At 35.1% G+C, this 27,441-nt stretch overlaps 1 protein-coding gene across 11 annotated transcripts in view; it reads left to right on the top strand.

Moving 5' to 3' along the window:
• Window positions 1-27,441, top strand: part of MMS22L (MMS22 like, DNA repair protein) — a 161,964-nt gene that overhangs the window by 64,235 nt on the left and 70,288 nt on the right. For all 11 annotated transcript variants that reach the window (XM_042939391.1, XM_042939390.1, XM_042939389.1 and 8 more), the window contains 4 exons: window positions 1,384-1,446; window positions 9,233-9,352; window positions 11,706-11,932; window positions 13,844-14,347. In XM_042939391.1, the coding sequence (XP_042795325.1) occupies window positions 1,384-1,446; window positions 9,233-9,352; window positions 11,706-11,932; window positions 13,844-14,347 (914 nt within the window). The remainder of the gene's footprint in view (window positions 1-1,383; window positions 1,447-9,232; window positions 9,353-11,705; window positions 11,933-13,843; window positions 14,348-27,441) is intronic.

Genomic DNA, 27,441 nt, shown 5'->3' with positions numbered 1-27,441 from the left:
AGTGACATACCAACACTCCTATTAGTACTGATGCTCTCTTGATAACAGACCAACCCTGGCACAGTGTGCAGTGGGGTGGGGGTGGAGGGTTAAATAAGTGTATGAATACCAGGAGACAGGGTCATTTGGGGCCATTTTAGAGAGGGGCTACCACAGTCATTGAGTACCTTTATTAAGGAAATGTTTGTTTAGTAATTTTATGTAATGAGCATCTTACATGAACATTATCCAGTCATTTAAAGTCGAGAATATTGCAGGGGCGCCTGGGTGGCTCAGTCAGTTAAGCGTCCGGCTTTGGCTTAGGTCATGATCTCCTGGCTCATGAGTTTGAGCCCTACATTGGGCTCTGTGCTGACAGCTCAGAGCCAAGAGCCTGCTTCAGATTCTGTGTCTCCCTCTCTCTCTGCCCCTCCCCCACTTGTGCTCTGTCTCTCTGTCTTTCAAAAATAAATATTTCAAAAAAAATTTTTTTTAATCAAGAATATTGTACATGCTTTAACCTTTTATGCTTTAACCTTTTATGAGTCATTTGGGTTCATCCTTCTGAACAACATATTAATTATGATGGGGATGGTAGGGTATGATGAGGCTCTTTGCTTCTATTCTTTAAGGGTTCTGGCTTTGCTTTTTGAGGTGTTACAGTTACCTTTTGTACCTTTTTCACTCACTGTCAGAAACTAGTTGTTATTTGCTGCCTCTCCAAAGCACTTTCTTTTCTTCTGGTTTTGACTAGTATACATGTATCCAGAGCTTTAAGAACTGAGCGTTCCTCCAGGCTTTCCCTTTGGAAAGCAAAGCCTTTTTCAGTGCCTAGCTTTTGTGAAGTATTTTGGCTTTGTGAAAGTCCTTTTCAGCTTTCTTCCTTATTGTGAGGAGTCTTCCAGATAAGTGACCATTGATTAAATGAGGTAGCACTGTGTACATTTTTTTCCTATACAAAATGTTTAGTTAATTGCTTAGTAGAATAGATTGTCTTGATGTTATTATACATAAAATGAAAAAATCTCTGGTGAGTAAAGTATACAATGAGGAAAAACACTCAAAGCATAAAACACTCCAAAAACTACATGAAGTTTTTTTTTCCGCTTAAATTACATATGACAGCAAAATTTAAATATTTGTTAAAACAGTTATAATTGTATAGAAGTGCCATTGTTTAATAAAACATGTCCTGTTAAGGTTTATATTGGATTGGAATAGTTACAATTTTTTTTTCTACCAAGTCTGTCAAGTTACTCTGTCCAAGTAATTTTAGACATTCAAGAAGTTGTAATGATGTCTGATGATAGAGAAGATATTTGTACTTCACTACTAGCCTGCTATGCTATAATTTCAATGCATAATTGAGAGCAATAATTTTGCTGCAATATTCTCCCTTTCTAGAGACAAATGGAATCAAATTGGAATTTTGTAGAAGAACTGCTAAAAAAGTCCATCGGTGTTCAGGTATGCTTTCAAATGAGACAATTTGTGGGCTTTGCTAAATTTCTAACATTACAGATTTTATTTTTTAAGAACTGAGAAAACTCTTAAAATGATTTAAATAACAAACTCTGTTTACTTATTAAAAACCTGAGGTGGAATCATCATTCTTTGTTAATGAAGGGGCAACATAAGATAGTTCCTATGAATGAGTATCCTTTGAAGATTTTTATTTCAAACACTGAGTTGCCAGTTGAAGGACAAATAAAATTATCCTAGCTGGTGACTTTGACAAAATGTATTCAGGATAAGTAGGGGATGTTTCAAAACTGTACGCCATTCCTTGACTGTATGGTATCAGGTCTAGAGACACGATGAGGGAGATAGTGGCATTGGAAATTCGGCTGTATCCTCATCACAGCAGGAGGGTGACTTGCCTTGCTGAGCAATTTGTCTTACAGGCGCGAATCCTACTCTAACTGATAAGGTCCTAGTTTCTGAGCCCTCATTTCCTACGTTATCATTTTTCTTTCTGCAGAGCCGCTAATGTGGTGCTTCATGGCCCAGAGGTCAGATTTGACCTCCTTTTAAAATAGTTTTAAATGTGCTATTCATCACATCTTTAAACATACTGTATTGTAGTTCTCTAAAATTTTGTAGTATAAGTTATTTATGTAAGAATTTAAGGGGAAATTTTAGTAAAGAATATTTTTAAATTTGGGTAGTAGATTACTTTTCTGTTAGGATATGAAGATTGTTAAAATCTTGAGGAATAAACAAGAAATATAGTACAGGATTGATATATATATATCATATGTACGTACATGCACACTCATTCATACTTATGAATACACGCACATTTATTTTGTAGCCATATCTTTGAAAATCATATAAATAGTGTCAAATTTTCTTTTCCATTTTATCTATATTAACTCTTAATTTTTTTAGGTAAAGCATACAATAAGTACATTTAGTTTATAATATGAGTCTTCCAATTAATGAGTAAAAATTCTAGACTAGAATTCCAAAGACTTGTGCATACATAGTTGTATGAAAAACAAAATAACCATAACCTCAACCATTGTAAAAGTTTTTATTTTTATTTTTTTGTGTCATTTCAATTGGCTTTCTCCTTCGTTCTTTTTGAGAACATACTGATTTAGTAATTCAGAAAGTGTCTTATATACATTTTTTTTTTTTTTACTTCAAGAATGTAGGGGATCACTAAAAAGTGGTCATTGTTAATTATGTTAGCTATTGATCCAGTCTTAATGCCTTAACACAGCTTTAAAACCTCTTAAACTTCCTTTCAGCTCTAACATTGTATGAATTTATGGTTTATTCAGGTAGGTTTTAAATTACAGAGTATTTCTTAGGTTCTAAGGGTCATATGGATAAATACCCATACACTCATAATGGTCTAGGACAAACAGGAGAAAGAATTTATCATCATCTCTGTTCCATTGTTTTTTGACTAAGAAGTTTGCTTTTTGACTAAGAGATTGAAAACCCTCCTCAGACCCTTTTTAGTTGCTTGAAAATTAATTCTTTTTTTCTTGTATTTATGACTCACTATAATTTTGATTTTAAATGAAGGAAACTCATTTACTTGAAAAAAAAAAAACTTTGAACTGTCTTACTCATAATGTAATAAAAGTTATTCTGACACTGCATAATATATCTTTACAATATAGCTAGTATGTTAATGGTGTTAGCTGAACTTATTTTGATGATAAATAAGTAGTTCTTGGAAATAAGTAGTATGCCCATCAGGAATTGCCTGGCTTGTGGTTTCCCAGAATTGGGATCAGTACTAAAACCAGGAAAGTCCTGGGCAAACTGTGGGAAGTCAGGCACCCTAGAAATAGAAATAGTCTAGTGACTCCAAGAAACTTTCTCTGGGAATTTAGATGTAACATAAAATCAAAGTAATTTTTCCCGTGAGAGAAGCCATTATAATATTTAGAAAGAAGTAGTCCATTTTCTCTAGTGATCTTTCAATTTTGTCATGCCTTGATTGTATCAAATTAGATTTTATAAGTAGTTCAGTACTACTTGCTGGAGTTCTTGAAATCAATTTTGTGGGTGCAGTAGGTGGTCATAAAAAATAAATAATATGTTCAGATAGAACTATCAGTTTGATTATATCTGTTTTCCCCCATTGAGGTAAATTAAAATCTGCCCATGCCCGTGTGCTTTGACTTTATCTCCAACAGTGAATGAGTCCATTTGCAGTATTTAAAAAACATACATTCCTCGTGTAGAGCAGTCGTCAAATATAATCCCGTAGGCATGCCACTGTAGTTGTAATTAAGCAAATAATGTTCCAAATCTTTTTCTAGCCAGAAAAGGATTTTCTAGAAACAGACATTGAGCTTTATAGGTAAAGAGAACATTTATTAACTTTGCTTCTATTGGTATGATTGAATAGTTAAGTATTTACCTTAACCATTTTTTGGAGGCAGTACTATTTAATATTTGTGTATGCTGACAGTAAACATTTGTTCTACCTTTAAAACGGCATTATTGTATTCAAATGAAGAGGAAGATTTTGAGTTTTATACTATCTGTTTTTTAAAGCCTCATTTTTTGGCATCCTAGAGACAATTTTCTACTAAAGTTTGTTGAAGGGTATAAAAAGATATCCAAAACAAGTCTAATATTTTTATTTGCTAAGGAACCTGAAGAGTCCAAGGCTAAAAACAACTCAGAATGTAATTAATCTCAATTATATGGGGCAGTAATCTTCTAATAATTAATTTATTTCTATTATTCATTTATTTGTAATTTTTTTAATGTTTATTTTTAAGAGAGACAGAGTACGAGCAGGGGAAGGGCAGAGAGAGAGAGAGAGACATACACAGAATCTGAAGCAGGCTCTAGGCTCTGAACTGTCGGCACAGAGCCCAGTGCGGGGCTTGAACTCACAAACCGCGAGATCATGACCTGAGCCAAAGTTGGACACTTAATCGAGTGAACCACCCAGGCGCCCCCTAGTAACTAATTCAAAATCATTATGTTTCTTGGACAGAAGGATCTTGACTGGGATATTGAATTTCAACTTTCTTTAATCCTAAAAATACATTGAATCAGGCAGACTAATAGTCATTATTTAGGTTGCAAATAAATTTTATTCTTCTGATGACTTCTTCTAGTTAGGTTATTCATTAAAAAATGAGCCCTCAATTGTTAAATTGCCATTTTTATTTAAAAAAAAAACAGAGTAATTTTTTTTTTTTTTTTTTTTAACGTTTACTTATTTTGAGAGAGGGAGAGAGAGAGAGGCACAGAGAGAGAATCCCAAGCAGGCTCCACACTGCCAGCTTGGAGCCTGACACGGGGCTGGAACTCATGAGATCATGACCCAAGCCAAAGCCAAGAGTCGGGTGCTTAACTGACTGAGCCACCCAAGTGCCCCAAGAGTAATTTTTTTTTTAAATTCCAGTATAGTTAAAATAGTGTTATATTAGTTTCAGATGTACAATATAGTGATTCACCAATTCCATATATTACTGATAAGCTCATCATGGTAAGTATACTCTTAATCCCCTTTACCTATTTTACCATCCACCCACTCACCTGCCCTCTGGTAACCAACTATTTGTTCTCTATAGTTAAAGTCTGGTTTTTGGCTTGTCTTTTTTTTCTCCTTGTTTGTTCTGTTTTTTAAATTTCATATATGAGTGAAATCATATGGTATTTCTCTCTCTCTGACTGCCTTATTTTGCTTATAATTATACTCTCTAGCTCCATCCATGTATTGCAAATAACAAGATTTCATTCTTTTCTTGTGGCTGAGTAGTATTCCAGTGTGTGTGTGTGTGTGTGTGTGTGTGTGTGTGTGTGTATCTTTATCTATTCATCTATCGATGGACACTTGGACTGTGTATGTAATTTGGCTATTGTAAATAATGCTGCTACAAACATAGGGCTGCATATATCCTTTCAAATAAGTATTTTCATATTCTTTGGGTAAATACTGAGTAGCTCAGTTACTAGATCATATGGTGATTCTGTATTTAAATTTTTAAGGAGCCTCCATACTGTTTTACAGAGTGGCTGCACCAGATTACATTCCCACCAATGGTGTAAGAGGGTTCCTTTTACTCTATATCCTCACCAACACTTATTGTTGCTTGTGTTGTTGGTTTTAGCCATTCTGACAGGTGTGAGGTGATACTTCATTGTAGTTCTGATTTGCATTTCCCTAATGATCAGTGATATTGAGCATCTTTTCATGTATGCTGGCTATAAAAGATAATTGTTTTCATTTTTAGTTCAGTAGAAGAATATCACGTATGGTATATACCCAAATTTAAGATGCCTAAATTTGATATTTCAAAATAAAGATGGGAAGACATTCTTTATAAAAGGACTAAAGCAGAGGGACACCTGGGTGGTTCAGTCGGTTAAGCTTCCGACTTCAGCTCATGTCATGATCTCCTGGTTTGTGGGTTCAAGCCCCACATCGGGCTCTGTCCTGACAGGTCAGAGCCTGGAGTTTGCTTCAGATTGTGTGTGTGTGTGTGTGTGTGTGTGTGTGTGCGCGCGCGTGCGCGCTTGCGTCTCCTTCTCTCTCTCTCTCTCTCTCTCTCTCTCTCTCTCCCCCCCTCTCCCTCCCTCCCTCCCTCTCTGTCTCCCTCTCTCCCTCCCCCGCCTTCCCTGTCTTGTGTGTTCTCTCTACCTCAAAAATAATACATAAAAGTTTAAAAAAAAAAGTTATAAAAAATAAAAGGACTAAAGCAGCCACTATGGAATCAGGAAATCAAAAGCAGACACTACGGAATATTCTGGGGTAGCCTTCTCATTGAATAGTTTATACATACTCACACAACAGAGAAGAGACCTACAGAGCATCCATAGGTCTTGTGAAAAATGCAGAAGCTGAGTAGCATAGCCTCTGGGATTCAAACAGGCAGGTGTAAGGCTGTGTAGAAAAGAGGCCCAAAGACCTGGCTTGTTTAAAACTCTTTATTCAGAGGGCATGGATTTAGGTGTAATTATTCAAACCTCTTGGTTTAGGTAGAGTTCGACCTTAGCACTCACAGAAATGAAATATATCAGCGTAAGGTATGATACTGAGATCCTGTTGCATTTATTATTTGATCATAGTTTGGCCTAAAAAAATATATCTCTCTTGCAGACAACACAGTGACAGCCATCCCTATGCAAGCACTGTACTTAGCACTTAATGTACATTCTTCCACTTAATGTTTATGGCAGGGCCTGATAGGGTTAAGGAGTTTGTCCATGTTCATATAGGTAACTAAGAAGTGGCAAAGCTGGGATTTGAGTCTTCTTACATGTTTTACTCACAATGTGCTCTCTCAAAGCATTTGACTTGGTTGGATTCTGAATAAAACTATTTTTACCATTATTTCTATTTTAAAACTTTTTTGCTGCTATGTGTTTAATCGTTTTTGGTTTCTAGATCTATTTTGATGATACTTGTGGAAAGCATCTCAAATTTCCATATTTTTGTTTGTGTTTTCTTTTTTTTTTTCCTTTCCAATAAGTGTGTGATGGAAAATGTAAGGTAGGAAGAAATTAATATACACAGGAGTTTTCCAGTACTCTTCACTGTATTTCATCTTCTGTTTTCTTGTTATGAATTTGAGCTAAGATATCTCTTTGCTTCTTTTCTCCTATTTTGTATTTATATCTCTTTGATTATCTGGGCTTGAAGTTAGGCAAATCCTTTCTTCTTAATTCAGCTGATGTGCACACACACATTTTTGAAGGGAATTTTTAAGAAAAAACTAAGGGAGGAGTGCCTGGGTGGCTCAGGTTAAGCATCCCATTAAACATCCGACTTCAGGTCATGATTTCATGGTCCGTGGGTTCGAGCCCTGTGTTGGGTTCTGTGCTGACACCTCAGAGCCTGGAGCCTGCTTCAGAATCTGTCTGCCTCTCTCTCTGCCCCTCTCTCATCTCTTGTTTCTCTCAAAAATAAATAAATATTAAAAAAAAAATTTTTTTTAACTAAGGGAAAATAGCTCAAAACAAATGAATATACATAAAATGAAAACATATTTTATAACAAATACTAGCTGTAATTAATTATAAGCTAAACAAAATTTTTAAGTCCTACTCAACTGACTGATGACCCAATCCTGCCAAAACTGGAGAAAATGGTATTTTCTTTTTCATTATAATCTGTAGCCACTAGCAGGGAAAAGAAGGGAAATTTATCTCCATTCTTTTAAAAAAATTAAAAAAAATCTCTCAGAATACACCATATTTAATTTCTTCTTGGTTGGGCACAGTGTAAAGAACATGGGTTCTGGCCTCACAAATTTTATTCAAATCTTGGTCTGGTCACCAAGAGCAATCTTGATCAAATCCAGTGTGCATTAAATGTTAATTTCTTTTCCCTTCTGTTTTTGGAAAGAGGCATAGAATGGTATTTATAGTTGGTTTTGGAGTCATAAATCCTTGAAGTATATTGAATTTAGTATGCTTTAATTTATCTGAGTAGTATGCCACAGGAATGAGCCTAGGTCTTGCTTAATATTTTCATAATAAAATCAAAAGAATATTAATGATGGACAGAAACTTCCCTTCTTTGGTTAAACGAGCTTAGTTGTCTCTTAGAGAAGCTAAGTATCTTTCCCTAAGCCATACAGTTACTTGGTAAAAAGAGGCACAAGAACCTAGATCTCAGTTTTATTCATGAAATATTTATGGAGTTTGTTTGGCAAACCAGGCAGTGTGCTAGACCCAGGGGAAATTATCCTAATTCTCAGAGAGCTCACAGACACTTGAAAGCAGACAAACATAAATTTAAGAAGGTAAGTGCTATGATGCAGGTGTGCATAGGAGGTTGTGGAGCATAAAGAAGGGTCTCTGTTAGTATGGAAGTTAGTAAGTTTCCTGGAGGACTTGAAGCTTGAGTGTATTCTAAAGGATTACTAATTAAGAGTTAATGCCTTACCAAAAAAAATCTGCCCACGTTTGATTCCCTTTATTCTTCGAATGTTTTAGCACCAAGATCACTTTTTTTTTTATACCTATATGTTACTTTTATTAGCAACCCCAACATTATTGCATGTAATCACCCTGTCCTGTAAGTTTCTTAATATCCTCACATCTAAGCAGAGTTTCTTTTACTTATTTCACCCATTTTCCAGGGTTATGCTTTACATTTTTTCATTTTTCTTTTCATTTTCATTCTGCTCACCACTATTGGATCTTTTCCATTTTCTGTCTTCCTCCATGCCCAAACTTTCGTCCTTAAGCAATTCAGATTATATATACCCCCTTATTATAATCACTCCATCACAAACACCTTTAATTTTTAAATAATTGTGTTAAAAGTCACTTTGAGTTATGTAATTTCTATTATCTGAATACATAAAGCAAATTTTTAGAAGTATAGCCTATCCTGATTTAGACCTCTGGTCTGAAGATGAGAGTGGGTATGATTTGGTGATATGTATTCATATTCTTTTTAAAAGCAGGTTATCCAGGGGTGCGTGGGTAGCTCAGTCAGTTGAGTGTCTGACTTCTGCTCAGGTCATGATCTCACTATTCGTGGGTTCAAGCCCCTCATTGGGCTCTGTGCTGACAGCTCAGAGCCTGGAGCCTCCTTCAGAATCTGTGTCTCCCTCTCTCTCTGCCCCTCCCCCACTCATGCTCTGTCTCTCTCTCAAAAATAAACAGTAAAAAATAAATAAATAAATAAATAAATAAATAAATAAATAAATAAATAAATAAATAAAAAAAAGCAGGTTATCCAGTGCGTATCAAGCAATAATATTCATGTTACCAGAGCCCTTTTACTTTCCCACAATTTCATTTTATTTTTTAGGATGGTATACCAGAAGAACAATTACGAATGCATCTGCACTGTTGTTTGACGCTTTGTGATTTCTGGGAGCCAAACATTGTAATTGTCACCATTCTATGGGAATATTATAGTAAGAACCTGGTGAGTAAATAAAATATGAATGTGTTCCAGGAATTTGAAGAATTTGTTCATATTTGAGGAATATTTTTATGGTTTAATTATGAAAAGTTACAGATTTTTCTTAAAAAATTAATTTTTCCAAGTAGATTAGAGTAGCTCAAAAATATTGTTTTACCTTTCATAAGCATTGTTTATAGAGCATTGACATAAGGGAATGGAACATTTTGTCTCTTTTCTCTTAAGAGTTAGAGTAAGCAAAGGAACCAAAATTGCACCAGAAAGATATTTCTTTTTAATCCTCATTTATAAATGTTTTCTAACAATTACTGATTACTAGCAACACATTGAACAGTTAATGCTATTCTGAATAAGACATAGTCTTGGCATTTGAGTTGCTTATAGGTTAGTGGACATTGTGGGGAAGAAGTTACAGTACTGTGGAATGTCCAAGGAGAGAGTATCTGACCCAGTGTATAGACTTGTGAAAGGCTTTATGAGGTAATTTTTTAACTGGAGAATGAGTAGAATTTTCCAGGCATAGAAGAAATGGAGTGTTCAGGTGAAAGGAACATAATGAACAAATGTATGAACACATAAAAAACTTGGTCTTTTCCTACCGTGTTAAGTAGTTTTGGATAGGTCTGATATGACTATGGGAAGAAACAGCAGATAAGGAACATAGGGTAGTCAGTGACTAGATTATGTAGGGTTGAAGATAATGTGCAGGTTGAGTTATGATTTATTCCAGAGACATAGAAAACCAAGGATGTGACATATTGGGTACGTGTGTGAGAGAGTTTTCTGAAAATGCTATAAATAATTTGGGTGTTATATTAATAGTCCAATGTAATAATAAATGCTAATAATGCAGTGAGTGAGTAAAATAGGGGCAATGGATTTAGAAAGGAGAGGATATGTTTGAAAAATAAAAATTATAAAGGTAGGTTTATAGGATTTAGTTACCTGTTATGTGTGGAAAAAAGAGAAGATTTGGAGTATTTGAGTTCCTGAGTAAATAGTGAACCCTTCAATCGAGATAGAAAATGGAAATGGGAGGTTTACAAGTAAATTACTAGTTTGGGTTTATACATAATAGAGCTTATTAAAAATAAGAAAAACACCTTTCTCTGAAGCATAATTTTAGGCTGATTGGAAAAATGACCCATTCTAGTTCTGAGACAACATGTGTATGAGTCCACAATGCTTGTCATATCTGAAAGCTGGAAAATACCAAAGTAAGATGGAGTCATGTCAAAAGGAGGTCCCATTGCTCCAATGCTGGGTAAATTTGAGCATAAGAAAGAATAATGATTGCTGTAGATTGAAACTTATCAAATACAGGGGCGCCTGGGTGGCTCAGTTGGTTAAGCATCTGACTTCGGCTCAGGCCATGATCTCACAGCTTGCCAGTTTGAGCCTTGCATCGGGCTCTGTGCTGACAGCTCAGAGCCTGAAGCCTGCTTTGGATTCTGTGTCTCTCTCCCTCTCTGCCCCTCCCCCACTTATGCACTCACTTGCGCGCGCTCTCTCTCTCTCTCTCAAGAATAAATAAACATTAATTAAAAAAAACCAAACCCTCATTATTCTGAAAACTATAAATGAGAATATAAACTATATTTAAGAATAACCAGATTTCTAATAAGCTAATTAAGAAGTAATGATAGAATTAGAAAATCACTATTTTGTACATCTGATGAAGTAAGGCTTCTGGGCAGTGATCATTAATGGCTGCTAAAGTTGTTCAGTGAGAATCTTGGGGATCACTCAGATTAACAGATCAGGTTGATAAGACCCTCAATCTTAACGTCACAAAAGGAATGACCCAATTTAATGTCTGTTTTCCTAATTGCAACATGAAGTACCCAGTACTACCAATGGAATATTCTTATCAAAAAACTCAACTTGCATGAATCTGATCAATCCTTTAGATACAGCTACCGATTTTCAGAACAAATAGGGGATAAAAGAGTACATTACATGACACTAGGGAGATACTAGCAGCTAAATCCAGATTGGAGAAAATTCTACACAATAAATGATCTAATATAAAAATAAATGGTATGACATAAACTCTGGGAAACTTACATAAGAGATTAAAGAAGCAAAGCAACCAAATGCAATGGATGGATCTTGTATGTTTCCTAATTTGGACAGACCAACTGTTAAAAAGACATATTGGAGATGTTTTAGGAATTTGAACAGCCCTTGGTGTCTCTGCTTTTGTGGAATTTTTATTTTGGCAGGATGTGTAGTACTGTTTGTAATTTATGTGATCAAGGCAAGTCAAACTTTTAGTGAGCTAATTGGGATTTCCATTTTTGTTTACTTGGATTTAATACTTATATTCTTTTCTTTTTTTCTTTTTTGCTTTTAGAATAGTTCTTTTAGCATCTCTTGGCTTCCTTTGAAAGGCCTTACACATATCATTAAGTCACCCTTGTCTATGCTAGAAATGGTGAAGACTTGCTGTTGTGATAAACAAGATAATGGCCTGTATAAATCCAGCAGTAGTTACACCATTTTCCTTTGCATTTTGGCAAAAGTTGTTAAGAAAGCAATGAAGAACAATGGCCCTCATCCTTGGAAACAAGTCAAAGGAAGGTATGTGCCATATATTTCTTTGTCATGAACGTTCACTCTGAAGAAGTGTTACTTAACTGTTTGTATTTTTAAAGTTAACTTGTGCTTAGAAGTCTTTATGGTTTATACATTTAAAATGTATTCCCTAGTGTATACAGGACAACAAAACATGCAGCCTTTTGATCCTGCCAATTTACTATAGTAAGGAACAAACCTAGTATCTAGAACTTGGGGAGAATTTTGGTTTATCTCATCTGTCCTAAAGATTGAAATTCCATATATTAAATATATTAGAGAACTGTTGTTTCTTTTGCCAAAATTAATTGTAACGTTATTATATAATTCAGTGCATAAATTTTATTCAAAATTACAGAAATAGAAAACCTTTCCAAATCATACACTGGCAGGTAATAGAGTCAGTCTGTAAAACTCTGCATTCTTTGAATTCAGCAGTCCCATTAGTCCTGCTTCCTTGAATGAAAACTAACCAGAAGGTAGAACCAAATAACTCAAATGTTCTCATTTGAGAAGAATGCCCAGTTTTCATTTCTGGTGTGGTAAAATAAACTTTTGGTCATATTTATCTGGTTTTTGTTTTTGAGAATTTTGCTTGTTAAATAGATATGAATTTTTATTGTCTTCCCTTGATCTACTTTCTTTATCTGTTAGCCCTTTTTCTAGCCCTCTTTGTAAAATATACTGCCCCCCACCACTTGCTCAGCTTATATAATGGGAGCTCTTGCAGAGTAAGAATTCCTTCATGTTCTAGGTAGGGATTTGTCAGGAACCACTAAATGAAATTCCTGTTTGATTCCCATATATGACTTGCAAGATGATGGTGATACAGTAGAATTTTTTTAGTGTATACTTTTTTTTAATGGTAACTTCTTTGTTAAACCTCCAAAAATTATGTGGCTCAAACAGTAGTTTTTTTTTTTCTGTTTGCCAGTTTATCTTTGAATCTTAAATCATTTTATGGAAGACATAATACTCAGAACTTTTATTTAAAACAAATATTTGGAATTTATTCAGTAACAGTTCTATTATTCCTATCCTAATCCCTTAATTGATGAAGTAATCCTTTACTTCGACTAGTAAATTATATTAACACAAGAGATTTTTAAATGGGGAGTCTTGCACATTTAAACACTAACCATTTTACTTTATCAATAAGTGAAAATAATTTTTCCAGCACGTTGAATTGTCTTAGGTATAATTCTGGCAAGAGCAGGTCTTTGTGAGGGGTACAGGGAGAAAGAGTTTAAGGAAAATTGTTTTAAAATTGCCCCATTAAGATTTTTTTAAAGCACATCAAATTGTACTTAAAGGAGTATATATTTGGGGTGTCTGGGTGGCTCAGTCAGTTACGTGTCCATCTCTTGGTTTCAGCTCAGGTCATGATCTCATGGTTCGTAGATTTGAGCCCGTGTCAGGCAGTACATTCATAGTATGGAGCCTGCCTGGGATTTTCTCTCTCTCCCTCCCTCCCTCTCTCCCCCTCCCTCCCCCTCCCTCCCCCTTTCCCTCACCCTCACCCTCTCTCAAAATAAATAAACTTTAAAAAAAAGGGGATATATATTCTTTCTTATTTGTCAATAAAAATTAAAAAAGAAAGGTGATTAAGAGTACTAAAATAACAGGAAAAGCCATGTACTATATGAAAAGAACTTATACTGTCCTTTGGGGAAGACCACTGAATCCTTTTAATTCACTCATAGATGATTGCTGCTTCACTGAGAAATTTGAAGGTATGAGTATTCTGTGAGTATTTTCAAAGTAGAAAAAGTGACAATGGCAACATTATAATGAAGAATTAGCTAAATTTACAGTCATGAGATTGTCAGGAGTATTGAGCTGTTATTTTAAAAGGTTATTTTAAAAGCTGTTATTTGAAAAATTTTTAAGGTAATTTTTTTTTGTTTTGTTTTGCAGAATATATTCTAAATTCCATCAAAAAAGAATGGAAGAACTAACTGAAGTTGGTCTTCAGAACTTTTTCATCCTTTTTCTACTCTTAGCAGCTGTTGCAGAGGTGGAAGATGTAGCAGGTCATGTGTTAGGCCTCCTGAATTTCCTCAAGCCTTCCTTTATAACATCTCCTCTCATTTGGAAGGGTCAAGTGGCCTTCCTCTTGATGTATATCCAGAAAAATCTGGACATTGGTGTTTTGGCTGAGAAATTTTCAGGTGCTTTTCGAGAGAAAGCAAAAGAATTCTTGGTATCTAAGAATGATGAAATGGGACAAAGACAGACTCTCTGGACCCTTCTTTCCATCTATATTGATGGTGTTCAAGAAGTGTTTGAGACTAGCCATTGCTTGCATCCTTCCCATGAAAAACTGCTTAATGATGGATTCAGTATGCTTCTGCGAGCTTGTCAAGAATCTGAACTTAGGATCGTGTTGAGCTTTCTACAAGCTGTTCTGGCCAGAATCAGGTACGTTTTCCAGTAAATACTCTAATTTATCGATTTATTTTATGTCATCACCTATGTTGATTCTATATTAAAACTTTCCTTTCGATACACTCATGAAATCCAAATGGAGAGAGAGGAGTTGGTTTTATGTTGGCATAAGTAGTTTCCAAACTGTTACTTTGAGCAGTAATTCTTTAAAAAGAAAGTTTATGTGCTAACACATAAAACTAAACTCCGAGCAGCTCTGGTGCAGTCCCCTAACTGCTTCTTTGCCCCTCCTTCCCTTTTTACCTTTGCTAAAGGAATAGTATTATCCAAAGGAATGTTTCAGATAGTCTAAACAAGATCATGAGCTCAAATCTAAGGTGGCTTCTACTGAAACATTTGCATTTTGTGCCCTTAAGGAGAGTTTGACCACCCTGTACCATTAAAAAAAAAGGTAAGCTTCTTTAAATTATTTTGCTGCAGAGTTCTAACCTCAACTGCATGAAATATTTCCAGGTAAGACAATTTATTCTGAGATTAAAATAAGATTTTTCTGTTGATAACACCAATCACCCATATAAAACAATGTTTTCAGATCCACTTAAATACTGCTTTCGTTTTACTCCACAGAATAAAATCGTTTCTCATAGAATCTTCCAGATTTTTTTCTTCTCATTTATAGGCTAAAAACACAAAACAGATGATCTTTGTTCTGCACCTGCCTTTTTTCACTTAATATTTCTTTTTTTTTTCTTCAGATCGAATAAATCTTTCGCCTTTCACTTAATATTTCTTTGGCAGCTTTCCATGTTAGTAGATGGATACCCATCTAATTCTTTTTAATGGCTACTTAGTGTTTCATTATATGGTTGTACCAAACTTTGTTTAACGAATACCATAATAATGTCAATTTATATTGTTTACCACTTTGTTATTTTAAACAGTTTTATTTAACATCTTTATATGTGCCTTCTCTGTGTATTTGTGGAAGAATAGATTAATTTCTAAAAATGAATTGGTCTATGCGCATTTAAATGTAGATAGATGATACCAGATTTTCTACCCCCCCAAAACAAAACAAAACAAAAAAAAAAACTTGTGCCAACTTTTACACTCCCTAATAGTATATGAGAAAGCCTCCTTTCTCATTTTTAGATTAGCATATGGAGTATATTTAGAAAATATGCATTCTCAGATAAGAAATTAAATGCTGAAGTTTGTAAAAATGTTAATGGAAACTTGGTAATAGGAGAATGGGACTAATTTCAAAAGTTGGAGAGGCTTTAAAAATGTAAATAAAAGTAAGAAAGTAAGAAATTTCTTCTTTATTTCTTTTTTGTTCACTAACTTCTTTTTGTCTTTAAGCTCCTACCTAGGACTTTTTTGGTTATTCTTTAAGAATGATAATTAGAAACACAAGAATAATTGTTGTATTCTTGAAAGACATACAGTATACAAATACTGTACTCATTTATTTCTTTGCCAACCTTGTCCTGCCTGTTTATAGATGAAGAAATGGAAACATGGACTTTCTGTGACTTACTAAAATAGGTCTCAGTATCACCACTCAGACTCTAACCAATCACAGCTACCTTCTTACATTACCGTTGTTAAAGTTTACAAATAACTAAACAGAAACTAACCAAACCATTATATATATATATTTATAAATCATAAGCAGTTAAATGATATTCGCAAACTGTAAACCTTAAAGTGTTACCTATTCATATATATTTATGAGTGCTTTTAGCTGTTATTTTTGCTACTAAAAAAAGGGGGATAGTGCTTTTTGTTCAGTTTGTTTTTATGTTTTTACAAGTTATATATTTTTTAAATGAGTCATCAGATGGAAAAAATGATCACAAAGAGGGGTGGAGACAAGTAAATCATGTTTTATTTGCAGTAATTAAAAATTTTTTTTAATGTTTATTTTTGAGAGAGTGAGACAGAGTGTGAGTGGGGGAGGGCCAGAGAGAGAGACACACAGAATCTGAAGCAGGCCCAGGCTCTGAGCTGTCAGCACAGAGCCCGACGTGGGACTCGAACCACGAACCATGAGAACATGACCTGAGCTGAAGTCAGACACCTAACAGACTGAGCCACCCAGACGCCCCTATTTGCAGTAATTTATCTTTAATTTATTATCAACATTATTCCATCTAAATTTCATTTCTTATAATAAAAACAAATTTTTGCTCTTTAAATTCAATTTGGTAAAAATCCTTTAGTATTAAAGCCAAAACTATTTCAAAATGTTGGAAAAATTCTGCTTGCAAGTATCTTATAAACTGTAATGCATCTCTGGTAATCATGGGCATTACTAGTCAAGTACAAAGGTAGGAATCAAGGATGCATGTTGAAGATTATTGATTATATAAGGCGAAAGCAAGTATACATTTATATTAGAAATTTCTTTTAACTAGATCTCCTTTGGGTTTGTAGTCTGCTATCATCTAAACCAAGGCCGTTGATCTGTAGGACTAACCTATGAAAAAGACACAAATATATTTATGTTGATAACATTTAATTCCTTGCACACATACCTACTTTTAGTTTTGTTTTATAATGCTCAACTATGATTAAAAACAGTTGCTGTAAGTGACTGTGTAATCATATATCACTTCCGTTGCCATAATTGTAGAGCATTTTTAGCAGAGAGAAGAATGAGCTCAATGTGTTTGAGTAACAGTGAGTGGAGCATGCAGCTCCTGGGTGGCTCAGTCAGTTCAGTGTCTGATTCTTGATTTCGGTTCAGGTCATGATCTTACAATTTGTAGGATTGGGTCCTATGCTGGCAGTGCAGAGCCTGGTTGAGATTCTCTCCCTCCCTCTCTCTTTGCCCCTCCCCCACTCACATTTTCTCTCAAAATAAATATTAAAAAAAGAAAAGTGCAGTAGTGTGGGGAGTCTTCATTAAAGCTGTCATCATGTAGGTGCTACCATCTTTTAATTTTCTGAAGCTTGCATTGTAATTTGCACACAGTTCTTCAGTGAGACTGATTAAAGTATATAATAAGAGGGACTGTGACTTGGATGGTTTTGTTTTATTTCATCAGTTTTAGAGCTTCCAAGGCAGATACCCTGAAGATGGACAGGCTTTTAGTTTCGGATCTTTGGGGAAAGAACCCCAGAGATCATTCAGGATTGTTAACTTAAAAAGAAAGAAGAAAAGGAGGCAGAGAGGGGAAACACAAGAAAAAGTCCTTTAGATATTTGATCATAGAGATGTGTTTGTTCCTACTTTCTTAATCCAAAATCTGGAACTTCTCTGAGGATCTTTTCATAGGAGCCTCCTAGGTATGCTATAATGTTAGTATTACTTTTAATATTATTAAAAGGTTCAAAAATGTTTTGATAGTTGATAAAAACTAAAGCATAGGCTCCCTGCCCCCCTTTGAAGAACAGAGCTAAATTCTTTGAATTTTGGTTTAGATAAGGAAGATGGGTTACATAGATTGATGATATTTATTCCTGGCTGCATCCCTGACAAGAAAAAGAATGAAATACTTTACCTTAGCAATCTCTTCTGTTTTCAAATTCAGGTGGGAATAAGGTACCAGTCCTTGCATAAATGTGTGTGCAGGATGTGTGAGTGTGTATGTTGAACTGGGTAATAGTTTTATAACTGTATGACAGAGAAATTATAGGTAGGAAGGAACGAAGATCACTGATTAAAGGGAGAAGCGGCTCCCTCTAGGCTGTTAAGAAATAATAACTTCATATGCCACTTTCTGCTAACTGGAGCTGATGGCTCACCAGAGCATTCTTTATTGCTGATTAAGTAGCATTATGAAAATACTGACTTGGTTATGTTAACTAAATGCCTCCATGTTTAAAACTTCGAATGTCAAGCAGTTTTTAGCAGTCATCTTTAACATTTCACATTACCTTTCTGGAATCCCATTTCTGGTTCTCACTTGCTGTTATTTGAGGTTAATATAAAAATGGCAGCTTTCATTTGTGGAGTTAGGTGTAGCCAAAAGCTTTTCTTTAATTATATCCATTCATGCTGCTATAGTTAAGGGTCTGTCAGCATTTCCATTATAAACCTCCATTTTCAGGGTTTTATAACACAGCTATGAAAATTAGCTCTGGGCAAAAACTTGACATACAAGGCCTCATGAGATTCTCCCTCCTCCCATCCCCCTTTTTCATTTTTACTGAAGTAAGGGTGAGTGATTTCAAAATGCCTTTTGGCATCTGCAAATATCATTTGGAGTTTAAAAAGAAACAATAAATTTTCAGGCTTTGTACCTGTTTGTTCTACCACTTAAGGGAGGTTGTGGACTTATGAATTTAAGCCAAATGGATATTGATCAACTGACATCCTATTTTGTATTAAACAAGAGCTTGGTTGCAGAAGAGGTCTAAAGGCAGTTGAAAACTTGTCTAAAATGTTAAATTTTGAGACTACGAAATAATTCAGAAGGCATGGTTAGTTTCTTTTTGATATTCTATGTGCTGAGTACAACTCCTTAAAAGATTAAGCCTCTGTTTTCCTGGCTTCAAAATACATTTTGAGAATACATATATATTTAAACACTTTTTCTTCTTTTCCAGTGAGCCTAGAAGTTCATCTGTGTATTATATATCAATTTTGACATTTGGGATTGGGCGGGGTGGGGGGGGGGGGAGTTGTGTATGCACGTGCATAGAACTGTGTTTATTATTCCCCTCAAATGTTTTTCTTGCTCAGTAGTTCTAGTTATTTTAACTTTTATTAGTGTGGTATCATTTATTCTAAACAATTTTTTTTTTAATCTGTGAGAGAATTGGGGTTGTCTAGTTAGGGAAGGAAGAAATACAAGAGGAAATGTTCTCCTGAGGGACTGCTGGATGACAAAAAATGCATATGAATTTTCAGGAAAAATAGAAAGGATGCTTTTGACAGCATGCAGGCCTTTTCCTCCTTTTGTTTTGGGTTTTCTATTATTATGAGTGGTTACTGCTTATGTATGTATGATTTGATGCATGTTTTTGGCATTGTTCTAATAATTCGGGAGAGAGCACATGATTGTGTTTCATGGATATTTCTAGTTTTTATTTGAAAAATCAAATAGTTTTGTTGCTTACTAAAAGTGATCCATCTACCAGTTTTGGTTGCTATTGAGAAAGCATAAGCATCTCAAGGGAAAGTAGTATAAATCTTAATATTTTGAGAGTGTGTAAAAAGTTAATGATTTTTTCCATTATTAAATATTTTATTTATCTTTCAACTGAGATTTTAATGTATATGATGAATTAGTATTTTACCTTAATATTAACTGTTTACTAGGCTTGAATTTTGCAAAATATTTTCACTATAGCTTTTCATACAACATTTTATAAATTCATGCAGTTATATAAACTCAGTTTTGTGAACTTTTTTTCTGTTTTGCTAAAACATAGATTACTTAATTTTTCATACATAGGAATTAATATTTAAGTCATTTAGTCTGCAACTAGATCTGTTACATACACATGGATTCTCCTTACATAAGTACAAAATAATTCTTTTAAAATATTTTAAGGGAAAACTTATGTGTCCAAATCTCAACTTTATTCATTCTGCAATGAGGGTAATAGCACATACTTTTACTAGGTGTTTTGAGGATTAAATGCAATAATGAATATGAAGTTTTTGGCACAGAAAGTGTTCGATACATGTGAGCCGTTGCTCTTATTGTCATTACTGTTGTTTTCAAAAGAACCCATAATCATTTCTATGTACTACACTTTAAGCCTGGCAACCTCAGTAAACACATTCACATGCACGCATGTACGTACTTACACCTTGGATAGTTCTTAACTCATTCTGATATTGTACTTTTAACACAGTGGCCATTCAGTAAATGCATTTGGTTGTGTAAATGAATCAGATTGCTTAAAAACAAAGTCCAGGTTGTAGGGAACATGAATATTGCCTAATAATTCTAGAACTGTTAAAAGTTGTGATTCTATATGTCTGAGATGCTAAGGAGCTGCTGTAGAAAAAGAAAACTAATTTCTTAAGGTAGAAATGGGATATATAAATATGTCCTTCCTTTCTCCGTATACCCAGTTGATAGAAATTTTTTTTAATGTTTTCATTCCTTTTTTATTCTCACTACCATTTCCTCCATTTTTAGACCATTATTAAGGTTTCCTACTCTCTGTGCCTCCAGTGCCTTCTGTCTTCAGACCATCTTTTTTTTTTTTTTTTTTTTTTTTTAAACTGCTTAATTGAGATAAGTTACTTATCATACAATTCACTTACTGGCCAGCTTTATTAAGATATAATTCACATACCATACAGTTAAATGGTTATTATATATCATGGTTATCGTATATTTACATAGAGTTATACAGCCATCATCATAATTTTAGAACAGTTTGTCACCCCAGAAGGAAACACTATACCCATTAGCAGTCACTCTCCATTTTCCCCTACCCAACCTCCATCCTTAGCAACAGCTAATCTACTTCATGTCTCTATAGATTTGCTTTTGCTGGACCTCTCATAAAAATGGAATCGCCCAACATGTAATCATTTGTAACTAGTTTCTTTCACTTAGAATAATGATTTTAAGGTATATCCATATTACCACATATATCAGTACTTTATTCCCTTTTATTGCCGTATAATCCATTTTACCCACATTTATTTATCCATTCATCTCTTGATGGAGATTGGATTGTTCCCACTTTGGGGGTTCTATGGATAATATTGCTATGAACACATGTATTAGCTTTTGTGTGGGAATGTTTTCCTCTTGGGTATATACTTAGGAATAGAATTGCTGGGTCATATGGTAACTCTGTTTAACCTTTTATGGAAATACTGAACCATTTCTAGTATACCATTTGATATTCCCACCAACAGGGTTTAAGGTTTGAAATCTGTCCACATCCACATCAGCACTTGTTGCTAAGTGTCTTTCTTTTTTTTTTTTTAAATTTTTTTCAATGTTTTTTATTTATTTTTGGGACAGAGAGAGACAGAGCATGAACGGGGGAGGGGCAGAGAGAGAGGGAGACACAGAATCGGAAACAGGCTCCAGGCTCCGAGCCATCAGCCCAGAACCTGACGCGGGGCTTGAACTCACGGACCGCGAGATCATGACCTGGCTGAAGTCGGACGCTTAACCGACTGCGCCACCCAGGCGCCCCGCTAAGTGTCTTTCTGATTCAAGTGATCTTAGTGGATGAGAGGTAACATCTCATTATAGTTTTGATTTGCATTTCTGGTGGCTAATGATATTGTGTGTTTTTCATGTGCTTATTGATCATGTGCCTATTGACTATTCTGTTTTCTTTGGAGACATATCTATTTGGATCCTTTGCCCATTTTTAAATTGGGCTTTTTGTTAGTGAACTGTAAAGAATTTTTTATATGTTCTAGAGACAAGTCCTTCATCAGATATGTGGTTTGCAAATATTTTCTCCCATTCTGAGGGTTATCTTTCACTTTCTTGATGTTGTCCTTTGCAGCATAATTTTTTTTTAAATTTTAATGAAGTCCTATTTATTTTTCCTTGTGTTGTTTGTGCTCATCTCATTTTTCCACATTTATCTTTTTAGAGAACAAGTCTATTTACGTCATTCTGTGTTTTAACACTGTTACTGACTGACATCCTGATAACCACAGAAAATTTCACAGTCCTTACCATGGTCTTCAGAGTCTTCCACAGTCTGGCTTTCCCACATTTGCAACTTTTTCTTGTGATTTCCCGGTTATTTTAGTCAGATGGAACTACTAATTCTCAAGAATTCTCCAAATCTTTCTTACTTTTGTCTTTTCCTATCAGAACCAGTTGAGGGCTCAGGCCAGAACATAGTAGAGAAAGATCTGAGGACTGAATAAGCCGAAGTGTGGTGATAAACAATGATAAGAAAAGGGTTAAATCCAGGGAATGAAAGTAATTGTCAAGATCAGAAGTCAAAAATGGTCAGTGCTGGTCATAGTAGGCATAGAGGTGGAGTAGCAGAGTACAGGAAAAGAAAACAAAACAAATGATTTATTTAGAAGGATATAGAAGGGTAAGGTAACTTCAGAAATTATTACTAAATGAATGGATCAGAACTAGAGATAGAATCAGAAAGAATCGTACATGGGCATCATATATGGGAGAAGCCAGAATTCCAGGCAGTAGTGGACAATTCTACAGTAGCAAACTGTGCTTTTCTGTTTCTTTAAAAAAAAAAAAAAAAATCTCTACACCAATGTGGTGCTCAGACTCACAACCCCAAGATCAACAGTTACATGCTCTACCAGCTGAGCCACCTAGGAACCCTGTGCTTTTCTGCTTCTAAAGGAACCCCTGTTAGTGTCTGAGAGTTGCTACTCTTTTTGCTGCACAAGGTAAAATTCAACTCCTCTATCACACTAGGTATAAAGCAAGTCTTTGATACCTATACATAGTGCCTACTGTAGTGGAAAGCAGAAGACACTGTGGACAGCACTGACTTAGATGCTATACCTATTCAGAACATGGGCCATAATAATCTCTCAGTACATGTTTATTTTCTTTATTTACCTTTTTCTCTTTTTATGTGAACAACATCCTTTCCTACTATCCTTTCCTATCCTATTTTAGAGAAAGAGCATGAGTAGGGGAGAGGGGCAGAGAGAGAGAGAAAGAGCATCTTAAGCAGGCTCCATGCTCAGCACAGAACCTGACAATGGGGCTTGACCCCAGTATCCTGGGATCATGACCTGAGCTGACATAAAAAATCAGACGTTTAACCAACTGAGACACACAGGTGCCCCAAGCTTCTCTTGAAATGTATGCTTGTCTATGTGTCCCTAATCTTGAATAATTTCTCTTCCTTTTGAACCTCCTTAACATTTTATCTCTAATATCCTTTAGTGCTTTCTACCTGTGCTGTAATTATTTTTAACAGAGGATACACATTCATTAAGCAAATTATTTAAAAAAACTCAACTAATATTTATGAGTGCCTGCTATGGGAGCAGACATTATTATAGGCACTTGGGGTACATTAGTAAAGCAGTTAAATGCAGCATATATGACATGTACTCATGTATTTATTACATGAAAGATGGACCATGAGAATAGAAAGGTACTTAGGTAAGTGTTTATTGAAACCATCGTCTTTTTACCATTTCATATTTTACTATTTTAGTCATTCAGCATTATTTGATAATGATTTATACTTGTCCCCAACTTTTACTTGCTTATCTAATAATTCTTGCCAGTATCCACTTGAAAGTAGACAACAGTAATTGTGCAGACAGGCTATGGGTTTAATGTATAAACTGTATTTCACCTCCATGATTATTGCCTTCTCAAGCACCAGTGGGCAGAAAGGACCTCCAGGGAGATGACAAGAGTACATTCTTCTCAGTTAATTAAAAGGGTTTGGGTCTTATTGAAAAATAAAATTTGTGTCTATTCTAGCTAAAATTTTTGTCCCACTTTTATTATTTTAACTATTGAATAGTTATCACCAAACTCTTCTCCCACTGAAATGTGTAAACAAGTGGAGTAATTGGGCCTTTGAGCTTTTGGCTTGCTTTTGAAATTTTGAGAAGCTCTCCATTGAGTCTGGATCTACAGGAACACCTCAAATCTAAAAGTAGATATCATCTGTATTTGGATTCGGTCAGAAGCAAGGTATTTAAAGAGGGAACTGAAATAATGGAGTGAGGAAATAATCAAAAAAATATTTTAAGACAATACCCCAGGATGGAAAATTCCTGGAAGAGAGGGCCTCTTGAGTGACCACAGCACAACGTAGGAAAATAGACTCATAACAAGGCACGTATGTGTGAGATTCAGACTGCTGCACACAAAGAAAAGGTACCAAAGTTTCTGTGACTTCTTAGTTTTCCCCCACTTTCCTCAGTCTTCTATTTTTTGTTTTTGCTGTGCCCCTAGTTTTTGATCTCCAGTTATAGATCAGGTCTAATATTTAACACCAATTACCAATAATTATAAAATTAAAGAAAAGTAAGAGATAAATAGAGCTTTATATTGGTCCCGCCCCTCAAGATTATTCCTACTTTCAAGAAGTGGGTGAATGGAGTTTTATACTTCTTTTCTGATTAATAGTTCTCAAGGTTTGCAATAACTAAAAATCTGTTTTCTCTGGGATGAAACAGTAAATGTACCTTTCATAATTAGAAAAAAGAGGGAAGGTAGAGATGGAAAAATAACACTATAAAACAGAAATTGGGGCGAAAAATGTTGGGACAAAAGGCAAGGACAAAAGAAATATACTCTGCAAAGGAAACATTTCATTATTTTGAAAGTAGATCAGCTCAGTTGTTCAGGGAATAGAAGTGCCATGATTATTTTCTGTACCAAGCACCAGAACATTTCTCTTTAGCAAATGGTAAATCAAAAGATGTTGGGTGAAGCGAAAGCTACTTTCCCCAATCTTATTTATGTCCCTGTGGTTCCTTGCCTGAACCCCACAGTTCACTATAGGTATTTGGACCACCCAGATCTTTGAAGCTTTAGATGAAATTCAGCAATGAGTTTGTAGGAAGACATTAATACTGTGCACTTCCATGGCACCACACGGTGCTATGTTCTTAAACCAAAGACATGTTGTCATAATAAATATATTGAAGACTGGAACCTCTCATTTGTGATGCATTTGCTAAAGTTAATTCTTTTCCAACTATGGAATGGGTAAAAATATCTACAATTGTGATTTCAGTAAGTGGACCCAGTCTATAAAAACTCATTGAGATAAACTGCTGTTGCGGCTGTCATTTATAAAAGGGAGATCCTCAGAGGAAGCAATAATTTAAGCATTTACATCCAATAAATGTATAGTACAACAAGCTGCTAGACCTGTTTTTTAATGATGTGATGTGTCACTGAAGGAAAGAAACTGATCTCTTAATTATTCCATTAATTATTTTTGGATTAATAAGACCTCAGATGGCACTATAAATTGTGGAAAAAGTAGATTCGTTATAGTTTCAAAATATTCTCAGCTATCCCACCATTTTCTGGTAATTACCCTAAAGTTATTTTCTTTAAGATGTATTTTCTTGGAAACTGTCCGAGTACATTTTTGTTTTATGATACAAATTTACTACTTTTGCCACCATATGGACCATAAGGAACAATTCCTAAGCTTTCTCCATCTACTTTGTGGAGAAGGGTGAGTAATTTCTCAGTTTCAAAATTTATTTATATTTTAACAGAATTGAGAACAAATATAAGGAGTGAAACTAGCATTTGGAACTCTTAATTTCAATTGTTTCTTCTTTACCTTACAAGATATATATTTTTCTCTCTTTAGGATATCTCTTGTCAGATTTAAGGCTTATTTAAAATGAAAAGAAAGCTGGAGCAATTTTCTTTATTCCATTTCAGTCTCCTAAGGCCTATTTCCCCCTGGTGAGCTCATAGCAACAGGGGGGTTTAAGGGAATTCAGCTTTCTGCAAATTAATGTCTCACATCATGAAAATTCAGGACTTTTTTTTTTTTTTTTAATCTTGAAAAGTAATACAGTGAGTGCGAGTATTATTTCTTGCCAGCGGGTGGAAGATGAATGATTTTGTCACAGTTTTACTGCTTGATGAGCAGTGTCCTGAGGGTCAGGCTTAAGTCTGTGTCACTATGCTGCTCATTACTCTTGAGCTAAATAAGGGCTGATTGGATCTAAATTGCCTAGCACATGGGCCACAGATGAGCTCAGTGAGCAGGGGATGACCCGCTATTCAGTCTGGGAGTAACCCCGGCGTGCAAATGCAGCATTAGAACACCGTGGGAGAATGAGAGGCTACCGGCTGCTGCCAGCAAAAGAAATCGAAATGTAAAAACTCTTTGATGCTGTGATGTTAGAATTTGAAATGTAGGAAGTGACAGGTTGATGGTACTTATCAGCTTTGGCTGGATTAGAGAACAGTGTCATCTTGCTTATATAATGACAGAAGAATGAAGCCAGCAGCTAACTACTGTGCAGAGTAGAGCCTCTGCAGTTGCCACAGCCAGTCGTTGCTGCCTCCTGCTGGCAGCTTTCGTGGGAACCAGTAAAAGATAGGAGGAAAGAACCTCATCTGTACTCAATTTCCAGGAATTTGGGACTCTTTGGTGGTGAAAAGCTGCCAGTGGTAGAATGCAAAGAAAGGGTATTTTAGAGCATACTAAATACTAAATTGTTTTTTAAAAAAATACATCATTATTGGGAAATTGGTTGTTCCAGAATTTTCTAGTTAACCAAGAGTTAATCCATTTATGAAGTGAATCTACCCAGGGCAAGAAACCCCAGTATACTCTTCCTGGAATAGTGTTCTTTCAGGGAGCCTCAATTGGGTTGGTTGATCTCTCAATTATGTATTTTTATCAATAACAGCACTTTACTAACAACTCATCTTCAAAATCTAACAACAGACTACCAACCGCAGGGTTGGCACAGTTTGAAAGATACCTGATAAAAATACAAAGTGAAAACCACCCCTGATTATGTAGCTTATGTTGCATAAATCTTCCCCTTCGGGTTGGGGTGGAGGGAGCAGGTTTCTCTCACAAGTCAGATGATTTAAAAAAATAAAATCCACCCAAACCCTATAAGACCTCTTTTGTTTCATTTTATTCCTACAGTTATTACACATTTGTAATACAAAACTTAGAAAATGTATCCAAGTTTTTTTTAAGTTACTTAATCTTACCATGCTGAAAGAACTTGATATTGTTGTGTCCTTCTAGATTTTTCCTACTCATATACATTTTTTAAACTAAAACTGGGGTTAAATACAGTGTAGTAACCTGCTTTTTTCACTTTATGTATCATCAGTTGCTTATCAGTGACATCCACAGCATTATTTTGCTGGCTTCATAATATTCCACTGTGTGGATATACAGTAGTTTACCTGACCATTTCTTACTGGTGAAAATTTATACTATTTTGAATTTTTCACTAATAGATACAAAGCTTTGATTATGTTCTTTATGTGTATCTTGGCAAGGTTCTTGGGTACTGCTGTATAAATTGTGTATGGCTCAACTCCAAAGGTATCATTCATAACATTATAAAATGAGGCTTTGATCTTCATGGACATGTTTGACTATATGTGGAAGAGATTTTGTTTAATGATTTGGCTTAAAATATAGAATCCAATGGGGCACCTGGGTGGCTCAGTTTAAGTGTCTGGCTTCTGATTTCAGTTCAGGTCGTTATCTTTCGT

The sequence above is a fragment of the Panthera leo genome, chromosome B2, assembly GCF_018350215.1.
Source record: "Panthera leo isolate Ple1 chromosome B2, P.leo_Ple1_pat1.1, whole genome shotgun sequence".
Lineage (NCBI taxonomy): Eukaryota > Metazoa > Chordata > Mammalia > Carnivora > Felidae > Panthera > Panthera leo.
This window is presented reverse-complemented; position numbering and strand designations above follow the sequence as displayed.